Here is a 27,600-nt window from a genome sequence, read left to right on the forward strand (position 1 = left end):
AATACTGAATCACTGACAGATGATAGCACGAGAAGCCTGTCTAAGAACTGGTTTATAAATAAACTGAAAGAATAGGGTGATGTGTGATGTGGAAAGAAGTTGGAACAGAATCAAATCATGTATCGTAGAAGCAACCAAAGAATCCATTAGTAAAAGAAAACTCGACATAAATGGGACCAATAATAGCAACAGGTTCTGGAACGAAGTTAAAAAACTTTTGCAATAAAAAAATAAATTCTACCTTATATACAGGAGCTCACCAACGCCAGGAAAACACTCCGAATATACACGATCACGACCTATATGGAGCACACAAGAAAGTCCGGAAGATACTCAAGAACAGGAAAAAGCCAATAAATAAGTTTGTGCAAACACAAGGGTCACCAAAAATGTATGGGAATGAAGAAGAGGTAATGGTAAAAATATAAAAAAATAAGAAACAGAAAAGCTCCCGGAACAGATAGCACAGCAAACGAACTGCTAAAATTCGCCGAACCTGAACTAGAAAAACGTCTGATAATGATCTACAACAAAATTTTAGAAACCTCGGAAATACCTTCGGAATGGCACAAAAGTATAAGTATAAGTATCCCTATATTCAAGAAAGGATAGAAGACGCATCCAAACAACTACGGGGCATAACGCTGTTGAACACAAGCATGAAACTCTTTGCTAGCATTCTGAAGGAAAAACTTGAAACACAAATAACAAACAGAGAAGCACAACAAGGCTTCAGACGAAACAGATCCAGGACCGATGCTATATTCGTTATCAAATACCTAAAAGAAAAATCAATCAAACTTAATACATCAGCATATGTCTGCTCAATCGTAATCAAGGCATTTGATAGGGTTCGCCTCTCCGACATCATAAAAATACTGATAGCGAAAGAAACGCCACACAGCATCGTAGTCTCAACATGAACATGACTAAAGTAAAGGCAGGCGACCTTTATATCCCATTTCTGTTCAATCTCTTAATGGACAGAATTATAGAGGAAGTATCATCATTAAATATGGGATACCAAATGGGACGACAGAATAAAAGAATCGGCATGGTATGCTACGCCGATGATGCAGCTATTTTCGCGGAAACGGAGGACGATCTACAGAGACAACTAAACACAAAACAAAAAGCATGCTTCGAGTAGCCGAAATGAAAACGCTCAGGACTATAGTGGGAAAAACAAGAAGCGACCGAATTAGGAACCATGATATCAGGGAACAATGTGGGGTGCAAGACATCGTAAGATGGGGGAGACAAAGAAAAATATATTGGTACGCTCACGTGAGAAGAATGGAAGATAGAAGACTGCTACGCATTGCACTTGAAAGGAAACCAATAGAGAAATGAGCACCCGGAAGACCACCTAAAAGACGGTAAGAAGGTATTCGTCGTAAATTGAGAAAATTGATCATATTGAATTTGAAGCAATATTTTGAAAATATTGCTCTATTAGTTTTATATTTGTTCATTTAACATCCGTAACATGCAGCCATGTAAGTACGCCTGTATTAGTTCACAGTTAAGCAATATGGGCAATAAATAATTGAATATTTATACATAATAGATTCTAAAATAATTCTATAGTATTTGACTCAACAACCATGCGTAGCTTTAGGCACACAGAGAGCGAGTTTATCAACAGACAAGTATCAACATACCATTAGTGTTTTAAATCTACGGAAAACATCCGATGAATTTCAACCGGTGACTAAAGCACCGGAAACGTCCGGAGTTGCTCGCGACAGTGTTTAATGATGTTTTAAAGTGACACTTTACGCACGGCTAATCAGTGCATAATTGACTACATAAAGTTTATTGCAGTTTCCTATTTTTAATTTTCATGATTTTATATGTTTTTTTTTATTTTAAATTTATTAATAAAATTTATTTTAAATCTGAATTTAAAAGTTTTCAAACTACTTAGAATACTTAACGTTTCATTTACGGTGCGGGTCCTTATCAAGAGTACAATATCTGATAATAATAAAATACAATAAAATGAAAGCTTAAAAGAGAAAATCTGAAGAGAATAGTAAGGTTTTCTGATGCTTAAAATATGTGTAATTAGAGTTGCATGGCGAACCGAATTGAGGACCTCCGATGCTTATTTTGGTGAATCAACCCGAAAATTAGTTCCAAAAGGTAATAAGCAATTGAAAAACCATTCGTTAAAGATAAAATTGGTGTGCTATTTAAAAGACTCACTCAGTTTTGATTCTAGATTTTAACTGCGAAACCTAATTATTGAAGCTTTGAGCCATTATGTTGAGTTGAGCCATATGTTGAAAAAATTTCTTAATAATATGTAATCTGAATTTTAAAAAAATATATTAAACATGGCATAAGCTGACACAGCAAAATACGTAAACGTTTACAAAATCGATATTTTCACTCAGTTCGCGGTCTGTTATTACTGTTAGTACATTGCATTATGCAAAACGAAGCATAATTCAATAGCGTGCTTCACGAAAAATTAATTGTTGAGAAAGTTGTCAATCGTATCGCGAATTATTGTGATTGTGCAACCTTAGAATGAATCGATTTTGTTATATTTACGTTATTTCCAAACGTTAATAGCTTGTGATTATATCGTGTTAAGAAACGGGTTTATTATATTTTCTGTAACTTTATATTGAAATACTAATACAAAATATTAGTTAATTAATTTAATTTTCTTTAAAATGCATTTTATAATTCTCACCTAAAATACGATTATATAAACAAAAATATAAAACTCTTTTTTGTATTAGTATTTAAAATAAAGGTCGTATTTTTAGTTTTTTAAATATTGCGATGCCTGGTATAGTATTTTTTATAGAGTCGTCCTTCATGACTAGAAACTCGAAAAAATAGCGTCTAAAGTTTTTTGAAATCTATTTCAAAATAAACTCCCTTAAATATGAATTATAATTTTGAAAAACAAAAATATGTAAATGGGGCTCATTTGTGGCTCATAATCTCTTGAATCCAAAAATACTACATTTTTAACATTTAGCAGTGTAATTATGGTATACACTATAGACTACTGAAAGGAGGTCACAAAGATCTGATACTTTTCAATCATTATAAATAAAATTTTAAAATTAGTATACACACTACGTACATATATAAATACAAATAAAAATCATACAAAATACTATTGTAGTTTTATTATAATTATTTTTTGAAAAAAGTGGCAATGCAAAACTGTTATGTAGGGATTGTAGGGTCTATAAATGAAAATATGGAAGTAGCATTTAAAATAATAAATACAACGCGCTCCTCGATTTTCAACTGAACGTTCGACATTGATGTCTGGCCGCCGGTGTCAGTGTTTGCAAGATAACCTACTGATTATAAGTACCCAGACGCCGCGTCGCCTTACAGCTTATACATACAATACGGAAGCATAATCAAGCTAGGCTAGGCGAATGGGCATATTATTTTTCTAAAAGAATAACAAAAAAAATTAAATGAAAGCTTCTTTTTCGGCGTCTTTGTGATACGGTGCCTTTGTGCGCTGCACACTTTGAACATGCCATGCGTCGGGGTTGATCTGATCGTAATTTGTTGTCATTGCACTGGTAAAGATTCGAGTGTAGTTATTTTTCAGTTTGTACTTCAGTTTGGACTCAGCTTTGTCTTCGTAGTGCCATGTGTGTATTTACTGTGTAATTTTCAGTTGGTGTTTTTAATTATTACGTTAAAGTTCAACTACATTTTGTTTAATTTTTGATTATTATTTAACCATCATGGATAAATGGCTAATTAAAATTCCAACTAATTAGTCTGCCACGCCGTCACAACCAAGTTGCAGTGCTTCAAATCCGACTTCTAGCAAAACAAAAAAAGAAAATATGACGAATCATATTTGTAGTATGGCTTCACATGCTCTTCTCACAACAATGAAGAACAACCAGTGTGCTTAATTTGCAAAGAAGTTTTGGCTGCAGAAAGCATGAAACCGTCAAAATTGCAACGACATTTGAATACTAAACATGCAACGTTATCAAAAAAGCCAATACAATATTTTGAGCGTCTTTTGCAAACATCAAATAAAGAAAAGAACACTTTGTTATGTTACTTTGAATGATAAATATCTATTGGCATCGTATGAAGTTTCGTAATTGATAGCAAAAACGAAAAAGCCTTTTACTATTGGAGAGCAACTTTTACTACCTGCAGCTATAAAAATGTCTGAAATTGTTCATGAAAACAGTATGCTGCTGAAATTATTAAAATTCCATTATCAAATGACACTGTATCCAAAAGAATTTCAAACATTAGCAATGATCAATTTCAACAGCTTCTTATAAGGCTTAAAGACAGCTCAAAGTTTGCAATACAACTGGACGAGTCGACAGACATTTCAAAAATGGCATAGTTGTTACTTTTTGTAAGATATATTTATGAGGGAAGCATTCATGAAGATATACTGTTTTGTCGTCTTCTGGAAGGTCATACTCGTGGAAAAGATATATATATATATATATATATATATATATATATATATATATATATATATATATATATATATATATATATATATATATATATATATATATATATATATATATATATATATAAAAGTAAATGAGTTTTTTGAAAAAGAAGGATTAAATTGGAAAAAATGTGTTGGTGTGTGCACGGACGGTGCTGCAGCAATGACCGGACAAGATCTTGGTTTTACAGCATTTGTTAAAGCTGGAAATGATCATATTTTATTTACACATTGTATGATTCACCGAGAGGCACTTGTTGTTAAAAAAATTGCACCAGAATTAAACACTGTGTTTTTTGATGCAGTCAAAATCATTAACTTTATTAAAAGTCGAGCACTTAATAGTCGATTGTTTAAAAATTTGTGCATTGATATGGATTCGGATTATACAAGTTTATTGCTACATGCTGAAGTTAGGTGGCTATCAAGAGGTCGAAGTTTGAAACGATTATTAACTTTAGAAGATGAAGTACTTATATTTCTAACAGAGCAAAATTCTAATTTGGCCGATTATTTTCACGATAATTTATAGCTTCTCAAGCTATGCTATTTGGCAGATATTTTTGATAAAATCAAAGATATGAATTCATCAATGCAGGGAGTCTGCGTTAATATGTTTATGTTAAAAAATAAATTTGAGGCCTTTGTTAAAAAAATTCTTATATGGAAGAACAGAGTGGAAAGTGGATCGCTCGAAATGTTTCCATTTACTGACGAATATATAATTAGTAACAATATTTCAAAAAAAGATACTCCTATAACAAAAATTATAGTTAATCATTTGAAGGCTATGGAAATTTACATGCTTAGGTATTTTCCCAATGATATCGATACACAACAATGGATTTGCAATCCATTTTTAAATCCAACTTAAAAGCACAAGAAGAATTTGCCGAATTAACAAGTGATACTACCTTGCGACTCAGATTTTCTCAAGTGCCTGTGCATGAATTTTCGATCAAATCAGAATATCGGAAATGGCAATGAACAAATTACTTATTACAAATTACAAATTCTATTTATTGTGTTTTATTACGACCGGTATCCCGTCAACGTTTCCAATTATATATATGTGAAATGAATGGGTACGTATTCTTTAATCCTTATTTTATTTAAATTGTAAAATAGTGCGATATTACATCTACATCTACGGTTAATATATATTTTATTATATGGAGGAGGGGGTCGTTTAAAATTTCCTAAGCTTGAAGGGGGTCGCTATATAAAAAAGTTTAAGAAGCCCTGCACTATGAAATAATTCGGATGAATTCCTGTGAAATTCCAAAGAACTTAGGCATCAAAATGCATTTTGTGTAAGTTTGGTCTCTTCCTTTTTTTTTCTTACAACTGGCCGGTATAGCGCAAAAAGATTCTTTTTTACTCTTTCTTTTACTCACTACTATAAAATATGTTATTATAGAAATAATGCCCTAACTCTGTCAGTGCTTTAGTCGACTCGTTTATTAACATTTTTCTTTCTGGAATTTGGCCATGGATTATTTGGTATTCCACAATTTTATTATTAATATCATTAAAACGAAACTATTTATTTCAACACCGCAAAAATCATAAATTATAATTTTTAAATAACTATATATAAATAAAAATGGCTATGGATTAGAAATGAATACATTAATATTGACGTTAGCGTTGACATTCATTAATCTAACTAAAAAATTTTTGACCGTTAGTTAAATAAATATAATAAAAGAGAATAAAAGATAATTTCAAGTGTTTAATATAGGCGTAATGATTTTTGACAAATAATAAAAATATGCATTAGAAAAATGTCCCTTATTGTTGAACTTCTTATATGCCCAAATTAAATTGTGAAAATACCGTTTTGGTTTGCTTTTTAGCGCATTCATTACCTCTATTTATTACCTCATAGTAATATCTGAATTTCACGTTTATACAGTATTGTGCCATTGTACGAACTGATTTTGAATTGTAGGTAACTAAACAAATATTGGTTGTTTATTTTATGTATTGCGTTTATTGATAACTAACATATTTTTGTTTGTATAAATATTTAAAATAGAACGGAGTGCTTTAAAACAAAAAAAAAAGAATTTTAAAGGAGTTCCGAAGGATTCCACTGGAATTCCGAAGAATTGAACGTAAAAGAGTTTGCTCCTCCATATAAAAATTAGAGTAAAATACTCTAAAATACTCAAATATGCATGGGTACTTTAGTCGCGAGTTGATGTTTTGACCTGCATGTGTTTTACATTAATCACGTCATTCGGTGAACATATTCGTGCTGTTTTTTTTTTTTGTAGAAAAAGTATAGTATGCAACACTTTTAGAAAACCAATTGCATAATATATTAATAAGATATCGATAAGCTGTATATATTTAGCATATATTAATGCAGTCGTTGAACTTTAATTGTATTCTCATGTTTTTGTGCTGCCCGGTTATCAGATTTATATTGAGAAAGCACAATCGGAAAAATAGAAATTTCGGAAATAATGTTCGATAACCTAGATCTATATTTTAGCATCGATCACATGATGGCAAACAAAATGGAAATTTTGGTTTGTTTTTTGGGCACATATCCACCTATTGATACAAATCGTGTTGTTTTGACAATACGACAATACTTATGAATTACTTTTTATCGAAAAATGGCGAAATTTGATTTTCCTTGTGTTGCACACAATTCTTTTTGTACGCCGGTACAGTTTTGCAAAACAACACGAACACATTCACTGACATCACCGTCAGAATTGACAAAACGTTAAAATTCAAGCCGTGCGGTAATATCTCCGAAAACATCCTGTTGCTCCCAAACCCGTGCTATTATATCCCAGATATACCAGAAGTGGCTCGGATCAGTGGGAAACGAAACTGGCGCTGTAAAATAACACTTTCCTCACGCTAGATCGTTGTGTAATTAGGTATTTTACAGAAGGGAGTAGAAAAACTAAATTTTTGAAGCAAATTTGATTAATACACTTAACAAAAAGGAGATTACAAACTATTTTCCGCAAGATTCAAGCGATATTTGGAAGCAAACAAAATATTATCAAATGTTTCTCTATGCGGACCTCCACGGCTAAACTGTAGTTTGTGTAAACAAAATGTCTCTTCAAACGCTAGATATCTATTTACCGTTATCAGTAATTGCCGAATATTATTATACTAAATTGATCTTCTTTAAATTGCACTTTCTTTTATATTATCGTATTCATATCAGTGTTTATATCACTTTTAGAAATCGTTAAAAACATGTTACACTGCTACTAATACAATAGTGCAAATTGTGGACGTATAAGATCAATCTGTCTCTTTCTAGTTTACGCACATGTAGCAATTTTGTTGTCCTGTTATATGATTTCTAGAATATAACCCAAATATCTAATATTAATTTTCAATATTTCCGCCCGTATTTTTACTATAAATTTTTACTACGAAACTAAAGATAATGAAAATTACTAATACTTATTTAAAAATATGCTGGTAACGGTACCAGACACACTGTATAATAATTAAATTACTACTTACATAAACTTCATTGTTCGTTTTGAAATTGGATATCTTGTTTAATTTAACAAAATTTATTTAATAGAGATTCGAAGAAATTCCAAAATCTTTCCGATTCGTTTTTTATGATCAAGATACATGCGGTAAGCTTGTTTTGCGTCCGTTGAGGTTTTTCCCACTATAAAATATCCGTTAATTTTCTGAATGTTATGTGTTTCAGGTATAACGTTTCGCGTAATACGTTGGAGAATTATTTGAACAAGCGCTTGATGAAATTACCAGCTTAAATTTAATAAATCTTGAGGAATCGCTTAATTGGTGGAGCAAGTCGGGAAAGTTGTGTAATGTGGCTGAAATAAACGCAAGAATTGGGAAAATTTTGGATTTCAACTCGATAAATAAAGAACTGCGCTTTGTCACCTTGCCGTTATACTCAAGTTATGGCCTTCACTTGAAATTCCGTTAAACTTACGCTTTGTTCACAGATTTCAAACGAGAACTTGACACAATTACGCATGGCTTATTTCCTACCTATACGCATTTGGTTTTTGTCTGGCACTTTTCCCAGTATTCGAAATACTACTTGCAATATACTTGAGAGTATTGTGACGCTGTATGTTCGCCTATTTAGGGAAGGAAATATTTGAGTGGATTCTACACGATCAAAAAGCTGCCTTTTAGATTAAGCTGTTGCGCTTAAAATTTTTAAATAATTTTAAGCTTGTGAAAATAATATAAGCAGCAAATTAGTTAACATTTTATATCCCAATTGTGACCTATTATATACCAATACGTCCAAAGTTAAATCAAATGTGTTTTTGGTAGTTAATTTAAGTTTAACCTCAGTTTTTAATTCAACAGCAAGTGTACTTTTTAATTATCCACCCTGTAAAGCCGTTTTGAAGAAGACCCTTATTTTATGCTTAAGCAATAAAGTTTAGTCTAATAGGCCGTAATAGTAATAGTCTCTCGTATATCTCAAACCTATCTTTTGAAAGTTTCTTATTGTGGCTAAAATGTTAAGTTATTTAAAATATATAAACACCTGTACAAAAAATAAGCACAAGAAAACTAAATCGCCAATAGCACAAGCAGCTAAAAATCAAAATAAGTCATTTTATTTTTAATAACTCCATCAATCAATGCTGCTTTACAGGTCCGGAAGCTGCTAATTATACAGTCGTTCCTCTGTTATTTCGTGTAGGGTTTGGTTTGCTGTTGCAGCAACGGTTTTATTGTTCATATTCTCTCTAGAAAAGAGGAGACGGAGAAGGCGGATGCGGTGCCTTCGATAAAGCAATCTTTCTTTTCTTGGAGTTTTCTGCCTGTCTTGTAATTTGTAATTGTAGAGTTAAAATAATTAAATATATCCAAATGTATTGTCGCAATAATAATCAATATTCAATTATGAAAGTTTAAAAAAAAACATCATTTTTAAAGAAGTTGGAGAAAAAATTAGCAGTAACCATATGTATAAATCTAACTTAAGCCTCCAAAAACAGTAATGACCCAAAAAGAGATCTTGTTCCAAAGAAAATAATATAATTGGATGACAATTACACGAAAAAGACAAATTAATCATTTGGAATATATGCCAAAAATTTCCAGTAAGCCCTATAAATTACCATTCCGTAGAACTTAGGTTGTGGTTGGTCAATCGTGTTGACGCAGTCAACACCATATATACGCTTGAATCTGCAAAAAAAAAACGAAAGCAGCTGAAAACATTTCAGATTAATCTACATACAATATCAAATACCAACATTTGTAAAAAAACTTCCTCCATTTTATCTAAGAGACTCTGTATATTTAAATGGAAAATAGCGGGTATTGATTACACCACGCGAATTGTTACATAATGCATAATTTATGAAGTCGTTACTGAATACTTTTTCATAATAAAAAAACTTGTTGATTCGAATACCTGCGATCGACCGGTTGGAACAAGAATCTTCCATGTTGTTGTGCAAAATACCAACTTTCAACAAAACGTATTCCTTAGGTTCTTTGAAATTTAAAAAAAATTTAATCTACGACGTTCGTTGTTTTCTATACCTGGATAGAAGGATCCAGTAGTAAAAAATAAGGTGGTGTTTATCCATTGATCTACTTGTTTTTTCTTCTAGCTCTAACTGTGAACGGTTAATTGTTGATTCAGATCCTCGCCAAGTAAAATGATGTCTGAATAAATGGCGGCCAGTGTCATTTTTCTGGCCTAGTCATTATTTTCCTTGTTTAATATTGACGGTATTGTATGCCAAAGTTGTGTCACTGTTCCTTAATGCAAAAAATGTATTTTCATTGATTTATAGCAAGACCTTGTTGGTTTAAAATTGCTTGACCAAATATTAAATCAAAAATTTTTTATTTTTTATCCTAAAAACCAAAAGAGAAAAATATATTAAAAAATTATAAAAAAATTGATAGCTATGTTTATTTAGACATTTTTTGTCACTTGTATTTATTTCATGAAAATTACCAAGCCTTAAATTTAGTTATGATGAATTCTAATCAATTCTAATTAAAATAATAAAATTTTTGGTCTTTAAGATAATAAGTAAAAACTTTATTTTTCCATCATATCTGTAGCGTGATATCTTCCTAATTGGTGACTTTTGGCTCAACCTCTATACATTAAACTTTCCTTTATTTTCAACTACATATTACCGTTTAAGTTTTTCGCATTTCTTTTGATACACACTATATGGTACCACTACTACTACTGCGTTAAAAGGTAATGATTACCGTGAATGTCGATTATTTTAATTGAAATTAACTGTTATTGTTTAACCAGTGGTACGGTGTATTACAGTCATTCTTTAGAATCTCATTTGTCTAGCACATCAAGTTATTTGAAAAATGTTACCATTTAAAACAAATACCGTTAATTTCCGCTACGTTACGTAAAAACTACAGGTGTTTGTTAACCAAAAATTTGCATACAAACCTGATTGGCAAGACTTTTTAACCTGGTAGATTATTTTGGACCCATTGTTTAATGGCATAACATTCATGTGTGAAAAATGAATATTGTGATAATCTCTAGTCATTAAATATATCGGCTTGTTTTAAAAACTTTCTTAGAAATGTTTTGGTAAAAGTAAAATATCACTGCGGGTTTTTACAAAATTAGAAGCGAAGGAATTATTTTCTTTAACTTGTGGGATTTTTGATATTTTATATAATTTTAAATTAATTTTATAAATCATAGAAAGTAAATTGAAGAAATGTTTCTTTTGGTTGCTAATGAAGAAATAACTGATTTTTGCAATATTCACGTCTGTTCCGTTCATTTGCTAGAATTTGGAAATTTTTCTACTTTTCCTCAAGTTTTTTTTTTGACATAAGCTTCACAACTTGCTAATTTCGTTAAATTAAAGCTGTTTGATAGAATGATAGATATATGATGTATGATGTTAAGAAATACCAAACTGTCAAAATTTTTAAATTATTATTTTAAATATTTTTTTTTCGATTACCTTCTCTAAAATACCCAATTATATATCGATTTAGCGTGCGAAATGTGTCATTTTACCATGTCAGTTTCGTTACCTACGGATCCGACCTATTTCGGACATTTTCGGGATTACCGCACAGGTTTGGGAGCAATCTGATGTTTTCTGAGCTATTTCGCACGGTTTGAATTTTGACGTATGTCAATTCTGATGATTTTACAAAAGTGTACCGAAAAACTAACGGTGGTATAAAAAGTATAGTAGGAACACGTTTGGTAAATTTTTAAGTCAAATGCCATTTACAAAACTTCTGGCTTCCTCCTGCGTCCGTTGTTAATAAATCAAGGAGGAATCCAGAAGTTTTGTAAATAGCAGGAGCCTGTGGAAGTTTCTTTAAAAAAAAGTTAAATGCCATTTACCACACTTGTTGCATATTATACTATTTCTACTCCCTAATCGAAAATACGCAATTATACAATTATCCAGGGTTCGTAATTTTTCAAAATAAATAAATATTTTGACATGATAATTGTTTCGAGAACACCGTGTCTTTAACGGTGTCTTACACGGTGTTCTCGAAACAATTGTCATGTCAAAATATATACTTTCGTGAAAATCTGAACTTTTAATTCTTATTTATTTTAATAAATGGATTTTCATCAAGTAAAGTTGAAGTTTCGTATTTTTTCATTTTACTCGTATTGATACTGCTCTACACAACAATATTTACTGACAATATAAGAGTGCCTACTGATAACTAAATTTATAAATCTAAATTAAAAATATTTTTTTTTTATATGTAAAAAAATCTATATGAGACTCTTAATAATCTGTTGCCCCTGTTCAGCGGTGAATAGTTTAATATATTAGCACAGAATAGTTTTTGTTGTATATTTCGAAGCGCAATTTTCGGTACATGGATGGAATGACATTCTATCAATTAAATGACTGTGTTTGTACTTCTGCAAATCATTAATTTTCGTAAAAATTTATTAATTTTCTTATTTATTCTTGGGTTCCAAAGCTGTAAAAATATTACAACCATAAAAGCAACAACTTAAAACATTCAGTTTGTTTTTGCATTTCGTTTCGTGAGTAAAAGAAGTTTTTTTTCTTTATACTGTTTGCCCTGTTGTTGCATGCATAATTTTGAACTTTTATTGCAGGAGAGCCATGGCAAAGACAATCATGTTGGTATTCTTCTTCGGAATCTTCTGTCGTAACACAACCTGCGAAGTGAGTATTTTTTATTGCGGAAAAACATTTGTATTACATACATATTGATAGTCGCAAGTTAATTAAATGTTAAAAACTATGAGGATTTTATTTATATATATATATGACATTACAATGCTATATGTACACAGAAACAACCGCGTCGAGTGAAACGAGAGACAAAAAAAGGTGTGTTGGTTCTGTTCTTATAATATATAAACATATATAAAATAACAAAGACACGTAGGCAGAAAAAGTGTAGAAAACATATTTTTTTGTACGCACTCCAATTTTGTCTACATAAGGTTTTTTTTTTTCACTAAAAATGGTTTGCAAATTTTAATAAAAGACACAAAATTTCAAAGACACACATAAGGACAAATGATCACAAAGGCAACGGATGAGGAAATTGTAATGTAAATGAGAACACAAAACATAAGATTGGAGACTCAAAAAAATTACGAAAATGTTCGTATGCAGAAAGCAACATGAGCAAATATACATTTGGCAGACAAAGCAGACCTTCACATTTATCGTTAAATGTTGTTTATCCCGGCAAGCAACTTGTAAAATATTGTCTAAAAGGATACAGGAAGTTAATTTTTAAAATATCGTTTTAAGCTTATCGGCAATCATCGTACGTTTACATAGCCAAGATCCCCGGAAGCTTTTGAAATCGTTTTTGAATGTGACATTATGCAGAGTAGGGAATTTCTCACATTGCTGGCAGGACCGACTATAAAAATGATAACATAAAATTTCGTTGTTTTACAATACCGAAGTTCTTACAAGAAAGTGTGAAAAAAACACAAATTTTCATATTTTTAAATCCACAATGAACAATGATTGATTTGTTAGTTGCAACTATTTTCTGTCGCAATTCAAAATCATTGAAAATATTTATATAATAATTATTTTAATAATTTCTCGTAGATATTTGTTGAGACAGCGATAAATAGAATACATTTCTGCCGTAATTTAGATAATTGTGACGGGGATCGCTATTGAAACTAAGCACACTTCAAGCGTTAGGAAAATTACTTCTCCATAATTGAAAAGTTTTTTAGGACTTCAATAGTTAGTTTAGTAAAAACACATCACTCGTATTTGGAAAACGTCAATGTCCTTGACAAATGATTGTAACTTTGTTTAGATGAAAATTTTACTTTAAAATTTGGTATATTGTTAAAGTTTCTTCAAATTTCAGCTATAAAATCCATAAAAATTAGTCTAAAATTTTTGATTTAAATTTTAAACTCTTAACTGTTCCCTCGGTTATCTTATTAACAAGCAAAAAGATATAAGTAAAAAAATTATACGGCACTAAGCACATATGGAATTTGGTAAAATTGGTCATGTCAGTGAATGTATTGGTTTTTTTTGCAAAAATATACCGAAAAACTGATGATTGTAGAAAATATGGTATGGAACACGTGCCAAACCAAACTAGTGACTGAAATGGCGTTTATCAAGCTTGTTGTTACATAATATACTATAAAAATTCTAATACATACCCTACAGAGGTAGCTAGCGAAAAACGATGCCAATTCAGGTTTCCTTCAGAAAAACGAATAAATGGTTTTTTGTGCTCTAAACTACTGCTGTTCGGGTTACTGAGTTTAAGTTTACTGTAAGCAAACTATACATTCGTAGACTGTCTTTGTTATATATATCACATGTTATTCGGATTTTAAATGAAAAGCAGTTCGTTTAGTCGATTAAAATGTTTCGTATCAATGTTTTTATATTTCCGTTCACATGAACGCCGAATAGGTTAGTATCTTTGAGAGAAAAAAAAAAGATTAACTATGCAGTAAAAAAATTATATATTCCCTGAATAGGAGTGTAAAATCTGGATTTTTTGTAAATATTCGGATCAGTTTTTTTTTCAATTTTGAGACGTAAAAGTTGTACATATTTTATTAACAGTATTTCAGTAACCACTTCATATTCATGTAATGATATAACAGTTAATAGGACCAATTGCTTTGTTGAGACATTTCAAGGTCATTCGGCATAACTTTCGATTCGCTGGGTGCTGGAGAAGCGAGGCGTCGATACCGTGGTTCGTATACGAATTTGGTTTGACAACAACTTAAATTTTCAGTTTCGTTTTCTCTCTCCGTTTTGTAGTGAAACCAATCGCCCATACAAGATCTTGTTTCACAGACTTTTAAAAAAGCAAAGCAACAGGTCATTCCAAATTATTTATGTGCATTGTTAAGTTGACGTCTTTGGATATCTAAGTGACTGATGCTGATGCTACGTGGTATATGTTTTATTAGATATATTTTCGGGGAAATCAAACTACGGATGCGTTCTTAGTTCGACCGTTGCACAATTACTGGACTGTTCGTTATTGAGCCATATATACAAGTTATACAATATAGATCGGAGTGCGAGTCGACCATTATTATCAGCATTTAAAACTTTACAAGAAAAAATTATTACAGTGATATCATCGCAGTTTTGTACAGCTGACGAACAACACCAGTTTCAAAAAACATACGCCAACGCTCAGCTGGAGATTTGTTATAGAAAAAGAATTCATATAAACGTTAATAAAAATGGTTGGGCGAAATCTTACCTTACGTCATGGGCCACATGACTGCAATTAAGCTGATTGTGGTCATTTTCAGCATTTGTCTTGGTGTGAATTTTATAGAACTAAGTTTATTGTGGCCAAAGAGTCCAAAAAATAAATGGTCAACAAAATTGCGTTTTTCATAATTTTCAATTTTAATCAAAAAGGTTTTGCAATGGGGACAGGTAGATACTCAAATAAAATAAAACAAAAGGTGTATAGGGTATTATCATATTTTGTTTTATTTCAAAGGCTGATATGTGCCATTAAGTATCAAATATGAAATCATTCAAAGGCCCGCTTCGGCTGGTTATCGTCTAGGTTTATATGATTGAATTTTGTTATCGTTCAGGGTGACCTCATTATCCCCATCGTTTTCGGAAAGGTACAATCTCCACACCAATTGCTAATTTTTTGAGGATGCATCTTCAGCTGGCGAACTTTAGGTCGCTTGGTGTCGTCCCATATCCAGCCATTTTGTTAGTTAATCAAAAATCGAAGCCCAAACAGTGAAAAAAGATTTTGCCAATGGTCACGATCTTTAAGCTCCTGGATCAGTTGGATCTCGTGCCGGTGTAGGCCTAAGTACCGACGCAAAATTCGCCAAGTTGAAATCTGCGAAAGGCTGTTTACTGTCATCCTCCGCGATAATGTTCTTGATTGATCTTGCGTTTCTTGAAGGTTCGGTTGTTGACTCATGTTGACTGTGAAACGCCACCACGTCTACGGTAAAATGGGCGGAATGCGCTCAACGTTTACACTATTGAATACTCATTTTGATAATAAAACGTTCAACGGACCCCTAAAATCGACCCGCGCCAATTGAAAAACCTTTTAGTGAAGTTGAATTAGAAAAGCAAAACAAAAAATATTTAACATATTGCAAAAAATCCGATTTTTTTAGTATTTAATACCTCATATCTTGAAAATTAAGGATTTTTCAATCTTCATCCGAGTGTTGGACCACGTTTTTTGAAACATCCTGAGTATAGGATGTTCCTTCAAAAAAATGAGCATCGATTGAGTTGATAAACCTCCTGCATATAATCTAGTCTATTCGAGGACGCAGTGCACATTACATCTTTTATAAATGCATATCAACTAACAATCATATTTGTAAATTTTATAAATTTTGCACTGTCCCCATTGGTCCGTCAGTCGCATTTTTCGATTAGGTTTTGTATAAATACCAGCATTTGCAAATAATGCCCAATATTCGTCACATTACATTTACTCCTATTTGAAATTTCATGTCTAATTAATTAAGTTTAATGAATAAAAAAATTACAGAGATATATAGAATGACAAAAAATAGCGATTTGACTCACTACGAATATTGTCATTGACTATAATTTAGTTATATTTAGAACTTTTAACCCTATTTTTGCTCTACGGTAGACTCGATATGTATTTTCTATAAGTAGTGCATAAACCTCTCCCTGTTCAAAGAAACATCGATAAAAATGTCGGTTGTTTTGTTGTTTCTGTCAACATATAATTTTTTCTTCCTTATTGAGGATAATATATTTTTGACGATTCTTATTTGCAGGTTCACAAATATATGACCTTAGATGAAGTAAGGAGTACGTTTTATGTAGATAGTCATCACTTAGGTAAGTTCAATAAAATCTACTCTACAACAGATCCCGAACACGTGTTTCCAATAATATTTTTTCGAAAACTCAAAATTAAAAACCTCATGATCATTTAAAACGACATGTGCAAAGTAAAAAGTGTAGCCTTTTCTTATTTTTGTGTGGCTATGGAAATTAAAACATTAAGAGTTTATCGAAAACAAACCGTTATATTATCCGTATGACTTTAAGATTCTTTCGCCTCTATTAAACGTAAGGATTTTAAATTTTAGAGTATTCTGCTGGTTTTTACAAAGAAAAAACATTGACTTACGCACAAGTGCGGAAGGTCAGGTTCTTAAGTGCCTTTAGAGGACGCATCGTGCGTTATTATTATATGCTTATATCATTGTAAACACTAACCTTAAGGAGCGACCATTTTTTTAGAGAGGATAAACAGCGTTTTTTGGTATTTGCAAACCCGTCCGCAATCGGGTCATGAGCAATAATCTGTCCCGATCGCATTATTTTGCGCATTGTCCGTATTAGGTATTTCGATACCAGTTATTGACATAAACTCATTTTATTTTCATATGTTTATCAAAGAATATTTATCCTACGGAAAACGCGGATTTAGTCTGTCGTCCATTCAATTCACATATAATGAGATAGAAATCCGGCAATGGAATATTTGCATTTTATGAAGCGAATTCTAATTAGAGTGACACGGATAGTAATGGGGATTGTTTTTTTTTCAAGCAAGAGATTGTTTAATATTATTTTTCAATGTTTTGTCGATCTGTTATGAAATCTGAAATGAAATGATAGGGCTAATCCCGTGTAAAATATTTTCAAGATGGCGGTACATACGGATGTACTGGAAGTAGGGGTTAACATTTTTATTTTAAATGGAGCACCTTATAGCGATCCAATTTCTGAACAAATATCGGGAACATCTATGAGTTCTCCATTGTCACCAGTCATTGCAAATATACTTATTCCATCCAAACCAAAACTATGGAGACGCTACGTTGACGACACTTATGTTATTTGGCCCTGTGGCAAGAATCCCTCCAAGATTTTTTTTTACCATTTAATCTCTGTACACCACCCTAACATATGTTTTACCATTAGAGATACTAAGCGTCCCATTACAAACACTTCACCACAATGTCCCAAAGAAAATTTGTCCGAAAGCAACCCTACACTTGCTACTGTAGCCCTGCCTTACAATCAAAACATTACTGACCACCACAGTTATTAAGAAATATAATGTTACAACCAGATTTACCACTCTCAAGATCTTCGGTCCATCAAAACACAATTCCGTTTGAGACACCAGGAGTTTACAGCATTTCATGCAGGGCGAGAAATATCAACTACTGTAAAAGAATTTTTCAAAGAAACTTCCACAGGCTACTGTAATACTTTTTATAAAACTTTTGGATTCCTCCTGCGTCGGTTTTTATTAAGTCGAACTAGCTCAACAAAAACCGACGCAGGAGGAATCCAGAAGTTCTATAAAAAGTACTGTAAAAGAACATGCAGAACCTTAAGACCACGACAAAAATAAACTCATCACCAATTGTCGAACATAATCATGAAACTGGATATCAAATCTTATTCGACCGAAACGAAAAGTCTTGTATGTATTCAATTCTTCTACCAAAGAAAAAACCGATAATTCAAGGAAATTCCCGAAACAACATTCTTAAGTCTTTACTTTTTTTCAATATGAGAATCAGTCATTCGAAACAATGTTTACTCCTCTTCTTTAGCTCCGCCTCTCAAACAGTATATAAGCAGGTGCAGATTAAATAGCAAACCAGTTTCAGTTTAAGCTCTAAAGAAACCAACATGATGATTTGCGAAACGTCAGCAGGTTCGATTTATCAACAACTGACGCAGGATGATTGTAGAATATTTATAAATACTGGCCTATATACTATTGCTACTTAGAGTCCCCCTTAAAATTCTCGACATACGGAGATATTTAACATTTTATGTCAAAAATGACGTTGGCAGAACGAACAATATCGGTAAATTTTCTATTCCTTACATATATAATTTATTACCTTACCCTTTAGAAAATGGTCTATTAAACATATTTAGTTAATAATTTCAGTTATTAGTAATACAGGATGTTAACAAAAATTACAATTAAAATAAAATTGAAAAACTGGAGAAAATCTTTTTTTTTTCAAATGGAAATTATAATCTTATCTTGTTAAAAATTTAAAATTAGGACTACTTTGGATTATTTAGAATATTTATAGTGAAATCTCACATTTTCTATAACCTTTCTAACTGCATGTAGTGATGGTTTCTGTTTTTGGGGGTAACGAATTGCCAGCGTATGTTCCCGTTAAAATAATAATAAATAAATAATAATCAAATTTAAATAATCTTCGTGTGCATAATTATTTGGTTTGGATGATATGGTTATTGATAAGATTTTTTATGTCGCAATTGTCGTGGTTAACTCGGAAAGGAAAGAAAAACGAGAACTAAACAGCTATATCTCGGCAACTATAAATATTCGGAATATACAACCTAATGCCCTAATTTTTAATTCTAAATAAGATAGATTTATAAATATAGATGGTTTTGAAAAAAAAAAACAGTTTTTTCTATTTCGTTTTAATTGTTCTGCGGAACAGGTGAAATCATATAGCTATAAGATAATATAGTATCCCTACTATGGTAAAAAGTGATGCGCCGCAGGTGACTATGATATTTTCGTAGAGAAGGTGTGGACCTTTTGCGCAAGCGTCACCCCCAACTAACTGAGTTGCCACATTTCCGTAAAGAGTTATACTAAAGACGCCGATCCGTGTGCTGTAATTTAGCATTTTTTACACCTTAATTCCATTTTTGGTTGAAAATTTAATGGGATTTCGACATATTTTGAGAAAATACTGCTGTAAAAATGCAGCTTCTAAACATTGACGACCTGCCAGCGGCCATGTTGGTTGTTGGAAGCCGCAAGCCTTATGGGTCGAACGTCAGAAAATGCAATTAGAGCTGCCATTGGTTAAAAACGAAATTTCAAATGTCGCGCACGCGCACATTGACCAGACCTTCTCAAAATTTTGTTACATAGTTGCTTTACAAGTTCCTATACTATTAGCATAGGTAGGGCGTCTATATGTCTAGTAACTATATGGGTTAAATTAATAGAGTAACATTTTAAAGAATTCGATATGGGAATAATGTTTATACATATTTTTCGGTCTGCAAATGTCATTTTTGATATAAAATGTTAAATATCTCAGAAAGGGTAAAATTTACGTATAGCATATTATACATGAAATATGTTTAAAATTGTCCAATGAATCCAAAAAAGTAATTATATATAGGGTGTTATTTCAAATTTTAAAATTTTAATCGCTTTTAATACAAAGACCTATAACCCAAGAACCAAAAGCTAAACATAAATATAGAGAAGGTCTAAGAAAAAACAAAATATAAACTATATATATATATATATATATATATATATATATATATATATATATATATATATATATATATATATATATATATATATCATAGAAAGTTGTATACGCCTAATTTTATATAGACGCTCTAATTATATTGAGATGTATATATATATATATATATATATATATATATATATATATATATATATATATATATATATATATATATATATATATATATATATATATATATATATATATATATATATATATATATATATATATATATATTGGGTTGTTCGGAAAGTCATTTCGTTTTTTTTGGGGAACATGAAAGACAGTTTTCGTATAATGAATAAATATTTTATTAAATTATATATTGGCCATTCTGGTCCGACACCTTTTGCCATCTTTCTGGCAGTAACATAATTCCCCTCTCATAAAAGTTTTGGTGCTTGCTGGCAAAAAACTGGTTCAGGTGGTTTTTGACATCTTCATTTGAGGTAAAGGTTTTGCCATCCAAAAAATTTTGCAGGGACCGGAACAAATAGTAGTCGGAAGGCGCCAGATCTGGAGAATATGGTGGATGTTGCAGTACGTCCCATTCAAGCTGTAAAAGTTTTTGGCGAGTGACCAAACTTGTGTGATGTCTCGCATTATACTGGTGGAACACTACACCCTTCCTGTTGATTAATTCGGGCCTCTTCTCTTTAAGTGAATCATTCAATTTGTCCAGTTGATGACAATAGACTTCTGAATTAATCGTTGTATTGTCCGGCAAAAGCTCAAAAAAAACGATTCCTTTGACATCCCACCAAACGGAGAGCATCACTTTTTTTGGTGAATGTTGGCATTTGACACGCTTTGAGCCGGTTCATCTTTTCTGCTCCATGACCTCTTGCGTTTAACGTTGTTGTATACAACCCATTTTTCGTCCCCAGTAATAATCCGCTTCAAAAATGGATCATTTTCTTGACGTTTGAGGAGCGAATCACACACGTCAACGCGACGACACAAATTTCGCTCCGTAAGGACATGGGGCACCCACACATCGAGCTTCGAGGTTAAGCCCATGCCTTTCAAATGGCCATAAACAGTCGAATTCGACAAATTTAATCTCTCACCGATCTCTCGTGTGGTTATTCGCCGATTTGCATCAACTAATGCCTTTATCGCATCTTTGTCAGCTTCGACCGGCCTTCCAGACCGACATCAAAATTGCCGGATCGAAATTTTGCAAACCAGTTCTGGCACTGGCGTACTGTTAACACGCCTTCTCCATACACATCCGTCAATTTTTTTCTCGCTTGGACAGCATTTTTACCTTTTCTGAAGTAAAAAAGTAAAATATGACGAAAATGCTGCTTATTGCTCTCCATATTTAAAAGGGCACTAACCAAAAACTACTGCGTAGAATTAATAGAACTTTTTCACACACAAGCCTTGCAATATCACCTCTCAAGACATATAATGGTTATGCGGCTTAAGTGTGAAGTTGGTTTCGAAAAAACGTAATTAAGTCCTCTGACGGGAAAAAACGAAATGACTTTCCGAACAACCTTATATATATATACATATATATATATATATATATATATATATATATATATATATATATATATATATATATATATATATATATATATATATATATATATATATATATATATATATATACATCTCAATATAATTAGAGCGTCTATATAAAATTAGGCGTATACAACTTTATATGATATATATATATATATATATATATATATATATATATATATATATATATATATATATATATATATATATATATATATATATATATATATATATATATATATATATATATATATATATATATATATATATATATATATATATATATATATATATATATATATATATATATATATATATATATATATATATATATATATATATATATATATATATATATACATCTCAATATAATTAGAGCGTCTTGGACAGGTAACATGCTTTGAGCGTCACCTTCGTATGTCCTTCCCAAAGCCCGCCATATAGCGCCAGTACACTTGATAAACATTAGGGCGTCACTGGTATACGTTTTTCCATATACTTATTCGCTTTTAAAGCGTCAACAGCGTTGCCGCATTTGTTCTTGCAATAAGTGCCTACATTTTTTAGATATTCTCGACGTTCAACTTGTAACGTATTTATATGAGCTCCAGTTAAAAAATCCCTCCGCATAACATTGTGGATCAGAGTTTTTAGAGTCCGTAGGATATTTTAATTTTTTTGTTTGGAAGAATTTCAATTGTTTTTTACGAATTTTTCTAATCTATCTGTCAAAAGGAAAGAGTTGAATTTTAAGATTAAAAACGGTATAAAATTTTTAGAATGTTTGAATGTTTTAGAACCACAGAGTGTTGAAAATGAAATTTAGCAAAACTAAATAATTTTTCTAAGAAAATTCCAGAAACTACAACATCCTATTGGCTTCTTCCGAGTTTAACTGAAACTGGCTCGTATTTTATTTACTCTATACCTGCTTATATATTGTTTGAGGGGTGGAGGAATTGAAGGAAAGGTATGAACAAACGTAATTTGGTCTTTGACTGATAGAAGAGATTTTTGGACATGTGGTAAATCTAGTTTTGACTTTATATTTCTTAAAAACTTTTGATATGTTATCAGTAATTTTTTGAATGTGAGAGTCCGAAAGCAACCCTACACTTGCCGTTCTTGACGTTCCTTACAACCAAAACATCCCTGGTCACATATTAAAAGTTAAGAAATATAACGTGAACTCCGGTAAATCGAGTTTAACATTTTTAAAGTTTAATTAAAATTTTCATTCTGGAATTGGGACATCCAATTTTTGGAGTCTATTTAGATTTATAAGCATTACGTTTTATAGTTGAATAGCAGCTCACTTCAAAGAACACAACAATCGAAAAGTATAATTTTTAAGAAACACTAAAAACTAGTCAACGAAAAATGAAATGTTTTGTTGGTGCGAATAAGTATTTAGTATAGTTATTAGTTTTTGGTTTTTAAAATGAACGATTCAGTAATTCGACACGTTTCAGTTATCTCAGGTGGCCCCTAATGAATGCACCAAAAGCCAATCCTAAATTAAACTCGCAAAAATAATGATTTTGAGCCAAACGTGCTCTAGGAAAATGTTGCTCACTGAGTGTTAAAGTTTAGTTATCGACAGCAATTTTTAAAATATCGACAAGAAAACTTGGATTCGGAGGTTTTTCGAGAAGGTGAATAAGATCATATTCCAGTTTCTAAGATGATATGTAGAGAACTTTAGTTACAGTTAAGTGGTATAATGACGTTATTTTATCACTCATCTCCACAAAAAATCGGCAACAATGCTGTGTCACTAACTTTTATTATTAATTTGATTTGGGTATATACCAGGTGATACAATTTGCTAACAAATATTTTTATTATCCCTATGGCATATTAATCAGTGCAAGTAAGTTTTTATTCAGTTTCAAAAAGTATCTTTTACTTTAACTTATGCAAGTCAACGCTAATATCAATGTGAATGTGTTCATTTCTTCATTGAAGATTGAAAAAGGGAGAAAAAACTAATAGTGAATTGCGTTGCGTAAGCTGGACCTGCTTGCCGGAAAGCCGAAAGAACGCTCGGTCGTACCGGTCGCGTACTTGCGGATCGTATATTTAAAACATATGAATTTTAGGCAAATGTTTTGAGACAATATATTACAATAATTTATCCACACACACAAGTAAAATACCGCTTTCGATTGCTTTTTAGCGCATTAATTACGGACCACCCTAGATGGCAAATTACACTATTTATAAACTATTTTGTTATTGTTCTAATTGATTTTTTTAATTTATGTATTATTTTATGATAACTACCATATTTTTGTTCCTTATTAGTTTAAGGTGAATGCTTATAGAAAAAGAATTATAAAAGAATTATGTGCCATTCCGTGGGAATCAAGTGGAATTCAGAGGATTTCCGAAAATTTATCACTCGAAGAAGAATTTTGGTGTACACATAAGGATTTTTAAATATATTTTTCAAAATCTTGAAGTTATACATATGTGTAGCAGAATAGAAAAAATTGTTCCATTTTTTCTGTCATTAGAGCTTGGCCTATTCTGGTTGTTATATTTATTATTGTGGTTTCACACATCACACAACACACACACACACACACACACACACACACACACACACACACACACACACACACACACACACACACACACACACACACACACACACACACACACATTAACTATTGAAACTAGTACTGTTCCACAAAAATATTATTTATTAAAAAAAAACTAAAGTTAGAGACAAAACAAAATAAAATTTACAATTCCTTCATCAGTGATCTATCCATCTATAAAAGCATTTGCAAACAAAAAAGTTGCGATTTTACTTTAAACTCCTTTTCTTTATATATTCATTTTGAACGAAGGCTTTGATTTTTGGCCAGTCTTTATTGTCGAACAGTCCTGGATATTTTTCTTTCAGTGCTAAACATTCAAACTATTTGGGAGGTTGACATTTTTTTTATATGTTTGGAAAAGTAATGAATGACTTCCCTTTTTTCTCAATTCTCAAGAAGCAAATTTTTTCCTTTCGCTTGGTGTAATTTATCCGATGTTCCCATGCATTTTTTCCTGTGACGCCAAAGCTGTTTTGAGGCAAAAAAACCTTTACAGTTTGTGCAGGGTAATATTTTTTGGCTAGATTGTTGTTTTCTAACAGGCTTCTGAAACACGCTAATATTTAAAAAGTTGCCTTTTCTTCTTAAGAAATTCAACAATTTTCTTCTTTCAGGATCTCTAGCTGACAAAGAGATAATTTTCTGCACGCTATTTTCAATACTGTGTGCCCCTACATACATGTCGAGCAAAATTTAATAGATAGCTTTCAGAATACATACAAAAGTCCTTTTTTTGTGTTTCCTTTCCTTCTTTATCCATTTTGCTTAAACTCTCCCAAATTTTGTAATGGATTGGATTCAATGATTTCATTTAAGCTTTGTCGAGAACCAATGGAAGTTACCGCTTCTTCGTATTCGGTATCTACAAAAGAAAATAATTATTATGCATGTAACTGAATTAATTAGTTACTTTTCAAACGGGAAAAATAAACATTTTAGTGGTTTTAAAATGTTAGCCAAACTTTGGTTCTGTTATGTGCAGTAAAAGTTTTAAATTGAATTAATTCGCTAATTGTTAAATTGGTTAATTTGTTTAATGCTAAAAAAACTTAATTGAATTTGTAGATGCTGAATGCACGTTTGAAGTATTACAGCAATTAAATACCCTAAATGTTATAAAATAGAACTAAAAAAACATGCGTCTACTTGTTATTGAAGTCGAGATTCTGGAAAAACTTTATCTATTATTGATATTTTAAAATTGTTTAATTTTTATTAATTTAAAATTCCGAATATTTCGATTATAGTAGCACTTTCCATGTATGATTGGTTACGATCAGAAAGTATCAAAAAAAAAAAAAAAGATTTTTATTTATTTATTACAGCAGTTGGGAATATACGTTCTTTGCGTGTAGATCGGTGTTTATTTTATCTTTTAAAAGTACCGTTCATACAAGATGTTCAGAAAAACAATATTTTTGAGCACGGCTAAGATTAGAGTAACACAGCTAAGCAAAGGTGTACTTTTGGAAAATAAATGACAATTTTTGCAGAATTATTTCTAGTATCTGTACAATTTTTTTTTCCAAAATTAACCATGTTTTTGTGTATTCTGTATACAATTTTAATACAAACTTTTTGTTTTAGGTGATTTTGGGTGTGCTTGTGCCACCCGCTTTATTTATAAAAGACCAAATAACTTTTCATGTTTTGGGGTTTTTCTACGTTTCTCTATATAACAATTTGTTGTGTTCAAAATATGAAAGCTGCAAAGTACTGCAAGCTAAAAGCAAAAAACGAATAATTCTCTATATTTTTTTCAATATGCGGGTGCCATATGAAAAAACTTTTAAAACTTTCAATTTTTCGACAGTATGTAATTTTCAATTTTTGAGTAGCACACCTTATAATTTTTTGAAAGTTACTATTTACCGAGCCACTCGGTGCTGGAGAAAATTCAATTTTTTTTTTTTTGCTTGACGATAACAAATTCGTCGTAACCGGCACTTTAGAAAATAAGTTCATAGGAAGAAGAAAACTAAAAACGTTTTCACACACACACACACACACACACACACACACACACACACACACACAAATAGTTGTGTACTTACCAGACCATTTACTTAGAAATCGCTCTTGTCCGTTTCTATCGGTGTCTTGTGATTGATATTTAGGAATTTCTAAAATGTCTAAACAATCACTATAAATCTTATTACGAGCAAGTATTATAATTTTGCTACTCCTATTCGTTCTAAAACAATCTAGAAATAGAACAGAAAAATGCCAAAAAATCACGACAATTTGAAAAGTCCCCATACTGGAAGAAAATTATACGTACCTACCACTTATTCGTCTTTATACTTGACGCTTGCTACACTCAACGCACACCAGAACTGGCCAAAATAACCGAAATAATAATATAAGTTAATAATGACGCTTCATACGCGAATAAGTATATGATTAAAACAGATTTGTATATCTTTTACCCTTAACATTGATGCCAAGATGTGTGACGCTCTAGACGCGAACAAGTATCCATACAATATACTCAATGTAAATATACACATAATCTTCGGTAGCGCCCCGCACGGTCTACGCTAGGAACTAAATTATACTTTTCACGTTTATTCAGTGTTAAATATGGCGTCTTCGGATTATTCGTTCAATAGGCTTTTCATGGTGTAACAGTTGCGTTGGCAATGTTAAAACATCGCTAAAGCTTAGAGCGTCAATATACTGACGCTCCTTACACACTGACGCTCTAGTGAATGTAATTTCACAATAGATAGACGCCATAAGGATAGTAAGATATATATATATATATATATATATATATATATATATATATATATATATATATATATATATATATATATATATATATATATATATATATATATATATATATATATATATATATATATATATATATATATATATATATATATATATATATATATATATATATATATATATATATATATATATATATATATATATATATATATATATATATATATATATATTTTTTTTTTTTTTTTTTTTTCACGTATTGATTGACGGATGGAAAAATGTGATGACACTATATTCCGGGATATCATCCGTTCGCTTGTTGAACTCCGACTGGAATCCTGCAGACGTTTCGCCAAAATCTCACTTGGCATCTTCAATGCTCGCGCTCCGAAAACACTGTGTTCGTGCCTTTAAATAAA

General features: G+C 31.3%; 1 protein-coding gene across 9 annotated transcripts in view; it reads left to right on the top strand.

Moving 5' to 3' along the window:
• The window catches only part of LOC132700773 (A disintegrin and metalloproteinase with thrombospondin motifs like), a 78,898-nt gene that overhangs the window by 18,503 nt on the left and 32,795 nt on the right, over window positions 1–27,600 (top strand). For all 9 annotated transcript variants that reach the window (XR_009618686.1, XR_009618687.1, XM_060668308.1 and 6 more), the window contains exons 2-3: window positions 12,597–12,666; window positions 16,779–16,842. Coding sequence is in view for 7 of the 9 variants with exons in the window: in XM_060668308.1 (XP_060524291.1) it covers window positions 12,604–12,666; window positions 16,779–16,842 (127 nt within the window). In the remaining 2 variants the exon portion in view is untranslated. The remainder of the gene's footprint in view (window positions 1–12,596; window positions 12,667–16,778; window positions 16,843–27,600) is intronic.

This window comes from Cylas formicarius, unplaced genomic scaffold (genome assembly GCF_029955315.1).
Source record: "Cylas formicarius isolate icCylForm1 unplaced genomic scaffold, icCylForm1.1 PGA_scaffold_10__41_contigs__length_53128322, whole genome shotgun sequence".
Lineage (NCBI taxonomy): Eukaryota > Metazoa > Arthropoda > Insecta > Coleoptera > Brentidae > Cylas > Cylas formicarius.